The 13443-nt window shown below is 43.0% G+C and overlaps 1 protein-coding gene across 2 annotated transcripts in view; it reads left to right on the top strand.

Annotated features, from left to right (window-relative positions):
* The window catches only part of ELL (elongation factor for RNA polymerase II), a 71547-nt gene that overhangs the window by 33641 nt on the left and 24463 nt on the right, over positions 1–13443 (top strand). Inside the window, exons 2-5 of one of the 2 annotated variants that reach the window (XM_018557483.1) lie at positions 2152–2199; positions 3341–3462; positions 6630–6793; positions 8701–8954. In XM_018557483.1, the coding sequence (XP_018412985.1) occupies positions 2152–2199; positions 3341–3462; positions 6630–6793; positions 8701–8954 (588 nt within the window). Of the gene's footprint in view, positions 1–2151; positions 2200–3340; positions 3463–6629; positions 6794–8697; positions 8955–13443 lie in introns of both variants that reach the window. The other variant, XM_018557482.1, reaches the window with a different exon arrangement.

The raw sequence follows: 13443 nt of genomic DNA, 5'->3' as shown, positions 1-13443 counted from the left end.
CTCCATCCCCGCTCTCCACGCCCCCCCGCTCGTAGCGCCGCTCTCGGCGCTCAAAGAAAGCCAGCCCTGCTACGGTGCAAAAACCACTTGCCCGGAACTACATGTCCCGGGCGTCGGGCAATACGAATTCCACACCCCTGCGCGGGCCAACTTACAAGGTCCGGCGGGCCGGATGCGGCCCGCGGGCCTTGTGTTTGCCACCCCTGATTTAGACCTTTTTTAAAGGTTCGATTTTGGATTCTGAACCTGCAGAAAAATCTGTGCTGACACCAACTCCATGCTTGCAGTACCTAGGTCTTATTCTGCAAGCAGCTGATTCCAGATTTTTTTTTCTTCTGCAAAAAATATTCCAAAAACTTCACTCTCTGATTCGAAATCCTCAAGTATCCAACCCTGGAGGTAGGGAAATCCCTTCTTTCCTGATTTATTGGAAGATTAATTTATGACCTAACAGTTGCCAGGAGGAGTCCTAGACACCTTGTCTGTGCAGGGGACTTTGTCATTGGAAGAAACTAGGGATGTGCCGATACCATATACTGAGCATTTGGGTGAGTACTCGCCCAATTGCTCCAATACTTACCCCGATACCGGAATTACCTGCCAGAGGTCTCTCAAACCGGCATTGCTTCAAAGGAGCATGAAGCCGGCTTCCCGGCCAATCGGGAAGCCAGGCTAGCCTGCAGTGTTGCGAGGGAGAGTAAATCCGGCTTCTGTGGCAATTTGGAACCTGGCTTCTTGATTAGCCAGGAAGCTGCCTCCCACCTCAGGACGCTGTTATCGGCTCCCAGATTCAGTATGTGCATTTAACCATTAGGGAACCAGAAGTCTTTTGGTGGCAAGAGTAGAAAAACTAATTCAAATTTCAATTTTACAGTTTGCCTGTGTCAAACTGTATTTGTATTCTTAAAGGTGAACTATGAGGCGAGTGAAAATCACTCAGCCTCGTAGTTCTAGCCGACCTGTGACAATGAAACTAGATCATATCCTCGCTCACTTCTCGATCCTGTCCCTGCAGATAGCCGTGACTGTCACTCACGGCTCCCTGCAGTGATTCCCCCCCTCCCCTGTCCGATCCCCAAGCGCTGACTGGCGGAACGGACGGGGGGAGGGTACAGCTGACTTTGCCTCTAGATAGGCAGAGCCCGCTGTCACTCATGCAGCTGGGTGCATCCAGACAGCATTGTCGGGATCCGTTCCGGCTGCGGCGTCTCAGTATACTGCAAGCTGGAGCTCGCTATATACTGAGCTTTGGGTGACAGGAGGACGCTAGTTTGTGTCCTCCCGTTACCCTTAGGAGAACTATGGGGAAAATCCCTGACCCCATAGTTCTCCTTTTCAAGTCCCTCAATAGAGTCCACAAAAAGGACCTTAAAAACAAAAATCCCATGTTTTTCCGATTTTCAGTTTGCAACTTTGTATTGGTTATACTCGACGGACATGTCTGTCGTCCGTCCTTTTTTTTTGACTGACCAACTGTGTAGCTACACAACTTGATTCCTTGAATGATGAAATAGTGGATATTCCTGTGTTGCAAGCTCTATAATAGCACATTTGTTGTGATTAATTATACAAATTGTATCACTGAATTTGTGCACTAGTAATTGTTGCTACATACTACCTACTTAGAGGCATTTTATAGAATCTGTTTTATTGGTTATCAACCATAAGTGTTCCACCATTAACCCCCTGTGACATTATTTGTAAAATGGAATTTAATTACAAGTCCTAATTTTAGGTTAGTGCTAAATATTCCCTCCCAAGAGATCTCTCTCTATTTTGTTGTCAATGACATGGTTTTAAAGCTTAGTGTCTGGGTTTTATTTTTTCCCTGTGCTCATAATTATCTGATCTCTAGTTAACTTTTTTTTTTTTGTCATCTCATTAGTGTAATTTTTCATGTTATGATTAGTGAACAGTATGTTCCTGGATAATGTCAGATTGTAGGACATATAATTAAGATAATTTACAGTGTTCACCAACCACATTCGCATGGCATGTATAGATAATTTTACTAAAAAAAAAAAGTCACAAATAAAATGAACACCTTTTTTTAATAAGCAATTTAACCTTTAGCAAGATGGTCATAGTTGAAAAGTAAAAACCTTCCTCTTAACCACCCTTTATTTTTTTTTTTGTTGGGTTTACTTTTAGGAATCCATAAGCTTAAAGCCAGCTATTCGATTCCAAGGCAGTCAAGGGGTAAGTTTTTATGGTTATGTTGAATGAATGATTTACTGAATAGATTGAATTTAAATGATGCTTCCACCATTTATTGTTGTGGTACAATTTTACCATTTGCCAAAGATTACCCAAGCACAAAAACATTAAATGATTAGCATCTATTCCTTTTATGTTTTCAATACCCCACCGCCCCCCACATCCTTAGTTATATCAGTAGGACAGCTATAGCTTTGTTTTATTGTGGTCAAATTTGTCCACCACTGGCCGCACCTGCGCAGTTAGCCTTCAGACTGGGGGTTGTAAATTGCAGCATATGCCTCCATAATTGTTGACGACTTTGTCCCTATTGGAATGATCCCAAAGTTCCGCCAGCAATATCTAAAAAAAAAATGCAGTACACGTGTTGGCTTTGGTTGACTTAATGCATCCTATTTATGTGTACAAAACATAGGGGCTGATTTATAAGCCAGGGCTGAAACGACTAATCGACAAAGTCGATAATGAACATCGTTGCCAATGGTCTTTCATTTTCAATTAGTTGGTCAATTTAGTTTGGCTGGTTATCACATCCTCCACCTCCCTGCTGCCTGCAGACACACCCACACAACTCCTAGACTCACCCCGAGCTCGTATGCGTGTTGACAGGCTGGGCCGTCCCAGGGAAAAGAGTTGGAGTTACAGTGTAGCCGCATACTGCCCAGCATTCAGGTGAGATGCCAGGGAGCTGGGGGGCACACTGGCCGGTGCCCAGGAACTATAGTGTGCACTGAACAGAGCGTGGGGATCTTGTGTGAGCAGGGAGCTTCTGAATTTGGGTGCTGCAGCAATCTAAGCATAAAAAGTATATTTATTGATGAGTTGAACATGATGGCACATAAACGATTATATATATCTATACATTGATATATCTCATTCTAGATTTAGAGATAGATTATATAAACAATATGGATTGTTGCAGAAAATAAGCCTTAAAATATTTGTTTGCCTGTTTTTTTAATGTACCGTTATAGATGACCAGGGCATTTCATAGTATTGCATCTATACTTGGCTTTATTTTTATCTAACATTATGAATAGTTAAATATGTGCTGTTTAATGTTTTCCTTGGTCCCCTGTTTTTTTTTTTTTTTTGCTGAACTTTTTCTTTCACCTCACCACAGCAAATAACAATTCCTCGGCCAGAGTGCCCCACAGAAGTGCGGACTTTCACTTTCTACCTATCAAATGTAGGCAGAGATAGCCCTCAAGGGAGCTTTGAATGCATTCAGCAGTACACTCAAAGGTGAGCTCTAGTCTATCCACATTGATGTGTGTTGTGGTGTTCTTTTTTTGTATACTCAAAATTTAGAAGTTTATTTTCTAATCTCAAAACCTTAGGTGTCTGCACATACCCGCCAATGTCTTTTAAAAGCGCCCCCAGTACTACAAAACTTATATATGCAAATGATAGCCTTGATTCTTTAATTCAAACACTGGCAGATGCTCTTTTACCCTGTTTCCCCAAAAATAAGACCTACCCCTAAAATAAGACCTAGTACTATTTTGGGGAATTGCTAAAATATAAGACCTACCCCAAAAATAAGACCTAGTTGTGACCATTCCCAGGGCCGGTGGTGGCATAAGGGGGAACTTGAAGAGCCGCGGGAGAGGCAGGAGAGAATCAGCGGTGCCAACGAAGCCAGTTCTAGAGGAAGCAAGTCGGCACCGGAGGGAGCAGAACCGTATAAGCCGATGCCTCCTCTATAGCGCCGACTCCTGTCACAGGCGGAGTGATACCAAATGCACTCCATCTGTGAGGAATCAATAGTGAAAGTGCGCTTCATTCTAGCCAGCGATTGGTTAGAAAATTGCTCTTGGAAAGGTACGGCACCCCTGATTGCCCTGATCACCATATTTTTGTACATTAATACATATAGACTGTTGTACATGAATAAGTGTGGATTGTTGTACATTAAAAAGAAAAAAAAAGAAAAAATAAGACCTACCCCGAAAATAAGACCTAGTGTGTTTTTTTGAGCCAAAAATAATATAAGACAGTGTCTTATTTTCGGGGAAACACGGTAAGTCTAGCAGTTGGTTGGTTATTAACCTGCTCCTAAAGATTGAGCCCCTCATCCAGACTGTGATTTGGGAGTCCTGCATCAAGAACCTACAAATTCCTGCAGCAGGGATCCCAACTCATTTAGATGTGGCTGGTCATTAACCTAAACGGGTGACAGCAGCTGCATCAAAATGGGAGATTTGGGGATCCCAAAGCCCATAGTGCGAATGAGGGCGAAGAAGCAATAGCTAGATGCAGGAGGGGATGAGCCAGCTCAACTTCATGAGCAAGCCCCAAGTTTTAGATGTTTAAAGGTGTATATTTATGTACAGCTGGGTAAAAAAGCATGCACACCCTTTTTAAATTCTATATTATTATTCTATGCATCAAATTCTATATTATATACTATGCATCAACACAAAAAAATCTGGTCCTTGGCAGGTCTTGAATTTGGTAAATATAACCTCAGATGAACAACACCACATGACTTATTACACTGTCCTCATTTTATTTTACATACTTAAAGCCAAAATGGAGAAGTCATGTGTGGAAAAAAGTACACCCATAATGCTTCCATAGGACTTAAGAGGTTAAGTAGCAGGAAGGTGCTGCTTTTCAAATGGCCTTAATTAATGTGACCTCTATAAAAGTGTGACCTCTATAAAAGCCAGTTTTAGCAGTTTGCTGGTCTAGAGCATTCAGGTGTGTGCCAACACAATCCCAAGGAGGCAAGACATCAACAATGCTGCCCATCAATCTGGGAAGAGTTATAAGGCCATTTCCAAACAATTTAAAGTCCATCATTCTACAGTGAGGAAGACTATTCATAAGTGGAAAACATTTAAGACTTACAGGAACCAAAACTTACAGGACCAATCTTCTTAGGAGTTCACCCCAAGGTCAGACTGCAATACTTGGAGAAATAAAAAAAAAATAACAAAACCCAAGAGTTACATCCCAGACTCTACAGGCCTCAGTTAGCATGTTAAATGTTAAGGCCCAGTATGATTGGTTTGGAAGGGTTGCCAGGAGATGGGCTCTTCTCTCTAAAAAGTGCATGGCAGCACGGCTTAGGCTTTAGTGCATCTGAACAAACCACAAGACGCCTGAACAATGTCATTTGGACAGATGAGACCAAAGTGGACATGTTTGGGCATAATGCACAGCGCCACGTTTGGCAAAAACTAAACACATCAGCACAAACACCTCATACCATTTGTCAAGCATGGTGGTGGAGGGGTGTTGGTTTGGGCTTGTTTTGCAGTCACAGGACCCAGGCACCTTGCAGTCATTGAGTTGACCATGAACTCCTCTGTATACCAAAGTATTCTAGACTCAGATGTGAGGCCATCTGTCTGACAACTAAAGCTTGGCTGAAATTGGGTCATGCAACAGGACAGTGATCCCAAGCACCAGCAAATCTACAACAAAATGACTGAAAAAAGAATCAAGGTGTTGCAATGGCGCAGTCAAAGTCCAGACCTTAACTTGATCAAAATGCTCCTCTGGTGGGACTTTAAACAGGGTTGTGCATCAACACATGCCCACAAACCTCAATGAACTGAAGCAGTGTTGGCCCACTTTTCTTTCTTAGTTATTGCTGCTAAAGGTGGTTCTACAAGCTATTGATTCAGGTGTTAGTTTTTCACACTTGGCTTCTTCATTTTACATACTACTGCGGGGTTGTTCTCTCCACATGCTCCTGTCCGTTTTTTTTATTTGATAGTACCTTTTGGACTTGTAGCCTTTCCATACACCGATCCTGTCAGTCTGCTACCGTGCCACAGGGACTTGTAGTTGGAATACAGAGGTGGTGGCATGACCGCACTCTAATCCATTCATACTTACTGTTGTAGAACTTACTGTTCCTGTAACTTGTAAGTCCATACCTCCAGTACAGACAGAGACCTTGAGGGGAAGTATGTAGGAGCCAGAACATTGCACCCATGATCCACTGAAGGTGGTTGCAATGCTTTACTTGCTCCAATGCAAAGCAAAAATGCAATACGTTTGTTTCTTTTATGAATGTGGCGAGTATTCATTATATGTTTGTAAGAGGTGGACTTTGCTTTTTTAGGTGTCTTATTAGGTATCCACTTTGATTTTTAAAATGGCTGAACCTAACTTGACCAGGTAATCCAGGCCAGAAACGTAGTCCTTTTTATATAATTTGTTGTTGATGACAAACTCCTCATTTTGTGCTGTTTTTACAGATCTGTTCCATAAAACAATAACATGGTATAAATGGTAGTACAGTACCCATGGCAGCCAGTAGAATTTGTCCTGCACTGGTCTGCCTTGTGCAGTGAAATACTTCACTTAATTGGCCAAAATTATTTGTATTGTGCCAGAAAATGTGTTAAACTTTACATGTGAAATGTAAATCGGTTTCCTCTATCCTCTTTTAGTAATGGAAATGTCAACCTCGACTGTCTGGGCTGCATCCAGGATAAAATCACTGTATGTGCTACAGATGACTCCTATCAGAAGGCGCGGCAAAGCATGGCGCAGGCTGAAGAGGAGAACAAAAGCAGAAGTGCCATTGTTATCAAAATGGGTAGCAGATATGGAGGCAAGTATTGCAAGATTTCCAGGTTTGAATTCTCCATTTCTGTTTACAGGATGTGTGGAAGTAATGTGTGGCGGCATCTTTTTGTGCGTTTGTACGCACAGATTCAGCGTTAATTTTTTTTGTACGTTTATGGTCATTTGGCACATTTTTATGAGCATGAAGGCGTGCCTTTTGACTGGCAGCTCAAGAAACATTGCAGTCAATGGACGAATGCGTGTGAAAAAGCACACGAAAATGTGCAATGTGCTTCTGCCGTGAGTTTCCTGGCGTTTCCATTGAAGTCTATGGGGGAAAAATGAGCTTGCAATTTCCCCCCCAAAGCTTGTACTACTACTTCCTTTTTTTTGTGTGTTTTTGGCGTTTTGCTGCTCGGATGTGAATAGGGGCCATTGAAAATCATGGGACTCATTGTGTTGGGCGTTTTTAAAATCGCTTTTTCTACTGCTCAAAAACACCTAAGTGATCCTGTTCTGTTGCCTTTCTGTTTGGTTTTATACAGCAGTAGGAAAAAAAACTGCACTGACTAGTATTTACACACTTGCCATACATGTAGGTAGTGTTAGAAAATTATCCATATCTAATATATTACCTCTCATGGTTCCGTGTGTGTGTGTTCCTGTTGTGTTAGCATTTACATGGGGCATATTTGCTTTTCTGTGAGGTCTTAGTACTTTTATGAGACAAGCAGATGTAGAAAAAAAAAGTGTGTAGTCAGAACTGATAGGACCACTGACATCACACCTAATGCAGGTCACCGTTCATCTGCATTAGACATGGATGCAGAGGGACATTCCATAGCCAGAGAGAGGTGACTGCTGCGGGGCCCGGTGGATCAGGTGAATAAAACTGCTTTCAGTTCCCTAGACAAAACAAGCACTTAACCTTTGCAGTGCGAGGGTAGCTCCACTGCAAGGGTAAGGTTTTGATTTTCCTAGAGTTCTTCTTTAATATGATGGTTCTTGAAATGAAACATATAGGTCCTATGTAGGATCTTATCAGACGTTTAGTAATGCAGATAAATTGCATCCCCTAGAGTCTTGCTACAATATTGCCATTTGGAGGTTGACATGTTAATCATTAGGCCCTATTCCCTTTTTAATTACAAAGCATAGTTTATTGGGACTGATGCATTCAATTACATGTAACAAACAAATCTAGTGTGTTTTAACTATTTGCCACCCACCTCTTGCATAGAAGCAGTCAAACGGCGCCTTTAAGAGTAGGAAATTTGGAATGTCCTTTTTTATGTGCTCATGTGTGTCCTCTAGCACGAGCAACAAGGCCTGCTACACAGTGACATCTAAATGGTAAGAAGTATTTTTTTTTCTTTAATTTTTTCAATATGTTGTGTGAATATGAACACACACACAATATACAGTAGTTGGGGTATTCAATTAGACTGGAAAAGTGGAAATACACTTTAAGCCTCATATGATGACAGCTTGGGGAACAAGATGCTTCATGTGACTTTGAGCTGCAGACAGCCCTAACTTTTGTTGTTAATATCTGGGTCTGTTTTTGCTGTTACCCACCCCTCCATTGAACTGCTTTTGGACATCCCAGTTGTCTCTGAATGCTGTGTCCCTCAGTGAACAAAAGAAATTTGGATTTTTGTCCTTACCATAATCCATTTCTTGGAATTGAGGGCCACAGGTCCCTTCTCTGCCTACGATCTTGCCCCTGGTATTATTACCCTCTACAAAACTGAGGCATGATGAGTGGGAGGTGTGACTATGAATTCTGCTCCATAGTTGGTTCTGTTAATCATATTTATTGGAGGGGGGGTGAATGTATTGAACCAATAATAATGGTTTATTACATTCCAAGAATAGTTATGCTGGTTACTGGTCAACAGGTCCTGCATTATCCACATTTGCTGTAAACAAACTTTATTTTTGTTCCAGCAGTCAAAAAGGTCCAAGTCCGAAAACCTGCTCCAGGAGTCTCCGATGTCGTGCCATCAAGGAAGCGGCAAACACCAGTAAATTTAGCTAGTGCGATCAAGAGAACAGCCACCAACATTTCTCAACGACCCTTCAAAGACAGGGTGATGCACTTACTAGCCCTTAAACCATACAAGAAGCCTGAGCTTATTCTACGACTGCAGAAAGATGGGCTTACCTTACAGGACAAAGATTCTCTAGATGGCCTCCTGCAACAGGTAAATGGCAGGGATGAGCAAATGTTCTTGGGTTCAATTTATGGAGGAGGGAGTTATTCTGGCCATTTTCAAGACTAATAGGCAAGGTATTGTAAAAAATGCATGGGTAGCTGGGCACTGACAGGGTGGACATGTAACACAGGAATGAGTGTCCTCCTTTTAATGTGCCTTTTGAGGGCAACATAAGAAAAAACTTGGGAAATCCTTTTATTACATGTTTGATGGATGCCTTTTTAAACTGAATTGTCTAAAAAGTTTGATAAAATGTCAATACTGAGCACACAAAAAAATCTTCAAAACCAGAACCCCACATTCCTTGAACCCCCTCCCATCTCCCCAATTCTTCCCAAAATATTCATACACACGCCATACGCTAGTTCTCCAGTGTTACCTGGGAGAAAAGTCAGTATAGACAGCCTTGAGATATTCATTGCGGTGGAGAAAAATTATTGCATACATGTTTTGGGGAGTTCTCAGTGATTTATTTTTTTCTTGAGACCAGTGATAAGCTGGCATACTTAAAACAAATATTTGTGAAGTAGAAGTTAATATCCGTTAATCAGGAGGTCTTCCGAAGCCTTTAAAACAGATTCCTTATTAAAGGCTAACTCGAATCCTCACTATACACAGACAGCCGGTGTGGTATGTTGATTAGGACTACCCTGAAAAATTGTTTATTCCTCAACCGTTTTCTCAGCAATAACCTATTTAAGGGGAATCCCTTGAATCATCGGCTGCATTTAGACCCAGCTATATCTTGTTGAAACAAGACTTTAACGGTCCCTGTGGAAGATGTCGCTGTATTCCCCAGTTGTCTTCCAGGACAGCATGTGAGATATGGAGGAACTTCCCACCAAACAGGAAACGCATCACCACCAATCACATAAACTGAGGAGGCTTCTCTGAAGGTGGTCTTTTAGCGTTTCCTCTGTCTGGAGGAGATATGTGATATGTGGCACCTCTTCAAATAAGACTTTTGCTTCACGTTTATACTGGTGTGCCAGTGTCCCTGCTTCTACTGTTATGTGACGGTCGCCATCCGTCGATCACCGCAGCACCTGACTGATTTTTTTCTGGAAACATGCGGTTTGGAGTGTGATGGGCTCATGGATTTACTCTGTCCGGAGGAGACACGTTGCCAGTGTGGAATGTTGGAGGGTTGGGAGATAGCTGTCACAAGCTGTGCTGGGTCCCTTCCTCCCCTTGCTGTATTGTCTTACACCAAGGAGGATTACTGGAAGCCAAGAGGTATCTTGGTTCCCCTCTCCCCTCATGTGCCCGTGGAGGGCCTTGACCTGATCTGCGCTCTTCCCCTGGCTAGGCTCCTTTGGCACAAGGCTAGGGAGGTCGTGCATTCCAGGCCTTGTTTTCAGTGCAGTGGAAGGGTAGGGCCCTGGCTTGTACTTCCTGACATATACTCCTCCCAGCAGAGGCCGTGAGGACGCCGGTTTGGGAGCACGTGCTGCAGTATGGAATCTTTGCAGTCGCAAGCTCCGGTGGATGCAGGCTCCTCAGTTACCAGCCCAGCTCAGGGTTCTTTTGTCATGGTTCTACCCTCCTGATGCTCCGACCTCCTGCTTATTCATAGTTGCATAGTTGGGTTGAAGAGACACATGTCCAACCTATAGAGACAAAAAAAAGGGCGTAGGGTGGCAGTGGGATCATTGATTCCTCCTCCCCGGCTAATGATTAGGTGATGCTCCTGCAGACCAAGGTCCCTGGAGTGTTCCTAGGAAGAAGTGTGCTGTATGTGGTACTAAGGCTCTGGCTAGGTTAAAACCCTGCCTATACAAGCATCTTTGCCAAGCATGTGTTGGTGTGCTTTTTAAGGATGAGTAAGCTTCAGCTTGTAGCAGCCTTTTGTCAAGGAGGAACTAGCATGTAGGTATGCACCAATACCGTTTTTTGGTATGGAGTATCGATATTTTTTTTTTTTCAGTACTCGCAGATACCTGAAGCCAGGTAGCGTGTAATGATTCGCCACCTGGCTTCCCAATTACCATGCTCCCTTGTCACCAGGTGATGAAGCACGGAGCTGGCTTTCTGGCCAATCAGGAAGCCAGGCGGCAAGACGTTACATGCTGCCCAACTTCCTGATTGGCCGGAAAGCCGGCTCCATGCTCCCTCGTCAACAAGTGACAATCGGAAAGCCTGGCAGGATGTAATGACTCGCTGCCTGGCTTCCTGATACCGGAGTTTCAGGTATCGGACTGGGTATAGGAGCATTTGGGCGAGTAAGAGTACTCACCCAAATACCCTGTATCGGCACCGATACTAGTATCGTTGCATCCCTACTAGTAACCACACTCCACTGTTTCAGATCACTCGTAGGATAATATGAAGGCTCTGACTGATACCCCTGCTGTGCCTGTCCTCTCTGGCATACAGCCGGCTAGGGCTGTGTTAGCTGCTGGGGGCGCGATATCGAGAGAGAGGAACGGCTACCTTACGACACTGATCGACAATCTTGTGTATCCACCTCCAATCTCTTGGGAGCAGTGGTACCCCCGCCATCTCCCGATTGGGTCTGCCCTCACTGGGGTCTAGGGCCTCCATTTTTTCCTCTCTCCTTCTTTCCTGTTCTTCCTCCCTCCCCCCTCGCCTTATGCTTTTACTCTTTCATCGTCTGAGCTGGGTGGAACGACTGGGACGCACACACAGACTCCAAGGACAACTTCCTTCTTCACCTCCTGAAGAAGCGCTATTTAGTGCGAAACGTTGAGAAAATCAAGCTCCTCCATCACCTCGCTTTATACTAATCATGTCATGTGTACATGAATTTTTCAATTATGTTTTTTCAATCATGTTCCATTGTATAAGATTCTGAATGTCATCTGTATATGAATCAACTTAATTTATGTGGAGTGAGCTTACAGGGGAATCATGTTGTCAATTTTATCAATTTCACTTACCTTTTAATCAAATAAAATATTTTTTCTAAAAAAAGTTTTGGTTTGTAAGTTGTCAGTCGGCTGCCCAAAAAAACCCAACTTTTCTAATTTTTCGACATACCAATTTCAGGGGTGTTGGCATCCTGTGCCTTGATCTAGGTCACTCCAATTTCAAATCAATTGCCTTTGTTGGTAACTGAGGGGGTTTCTTTTAAATCTGAACCTGAGGAGACCTAGCAGTTCGGACTCATCTCGGATAGAATCGTCGTCAGAAGACGTTGGTGAAAGGGAGGACTCTTCTAGGTTCTAGGTTTAAACTGTCTCTGGAGCATGTTGATTTGCTGAAAGCTATTTGAGACACTGGAGATTCAGGAAGAAAAGGTCCAACTTTCCAGGCATGATCTTATGTACCAAGGGTTACAGAGAAAAGAATTTACCGGTACAGAAGATTCTCTCTGATTCTATACTTAGAGTGGGCAGAACCAGAGAAAAAGCGTTTCTTGTCCAACAACCTGAAATGTAGATTTCCATTTGATGACGATCCGGCCTTAATTTGGAATAGGAGTCGTAAATTAGATGTCCCACTTGCTAACGTTTCTATAAGAGGTCTGAATTAGCCTTTGAGGAGATGGTTGAAAGACCCTATGGATAAGAAAATGGACATTCTTCTCAAGAGATTGGGATTCTGCGCTTTCTAATTTTAGGCCAGCTTTGGCAACTACCTGTGTGGATAGGAATCTGGAGTTCTGGCTTTTCCAGTTAAAAGCTCACCTGGTGCCAAGTTTACCCTAGAGAGCAATTATTATATTGTTTCCCTATGCTGTTTTAAAGCAGTTGGGCTTATAGCAGATTCTGCTGAGTCGGTTAGTATGTCTGCCAGATTTTTTACTCTTATAATTCTTCTTGTCAACTTTGTGGTGAAAAACCTGGGAAGGTGACTGCTTCTAAGCTTCGTTTGTGTAACTTACTTTTTTCCGGTGACTTGTTTTTTGGCCCCGGCTTAGAGGGTGGACAGGTAAATAAGGGTGAGGGGATGGGGAGTATTCTTTTGTCTTTATCCCCCTTCCCCCTCCTAAAACATTAAGTCGCAATGATCTGCTCCCTGTGGGGGGAAGTTTAGAAGGGTTCCTCCCATATTGGAGAAGTGTGTCCTTCAATGCGTTCATACTGAGGCTTGTAGAAGAAGGGTACAGGCTGGTCTTCGAAAACACCCCTAATAGGGAATGAAGTGACAGAGCTCCCTGAAGATTTGGTCAGAGCCAGATCACTTTGCCTCCTGTTGGGGGATCTGGTGGACCAGAATGTTCTAGTTCCAGAGGAGGAGCGTGGCGAAGGTTTTTTTCCCCCCATATAAATGTTTTTATTGTTTTATCGCATAGTACATCCAACAATACAAAACATCACACAATGTGGTGCGCAGACCAATATAACAATAAGAGGACATGCAGTAGTAATATTTAGGTACATCGTGGTACATATGCAAGGGGCGGTTACAGATTCCGGGGTAATCACATTTGTATGACAGTAGATCTGGGGAGACGGAGGTCTTCAGGTAATATTGGATTAGTTATACTTAATATATTTTCTTACAATTTAAA

This window comes from Nanorana parkeri, unplaced genomic scaffold (genome assembly GCF_000935625.1).
Source record: "Nanorana parkeri isolate BGI_ZX_2015 unplaced genomic scaffold, ASM93562v1 scaffold286, whole genome shotgun sequence".
Classification (NCBI taxonomy): Eukaryota; Metazoa; Chordata; class Amphibia; order Anura; family Dicroglossidae; genus Nanorana; species Nanorana parkeri.
The sequence above is the reverse complement of the archived record's forward strand: the minus strand, read 5'-3'. Positions and strand labels throughout refer to the sequence as shown.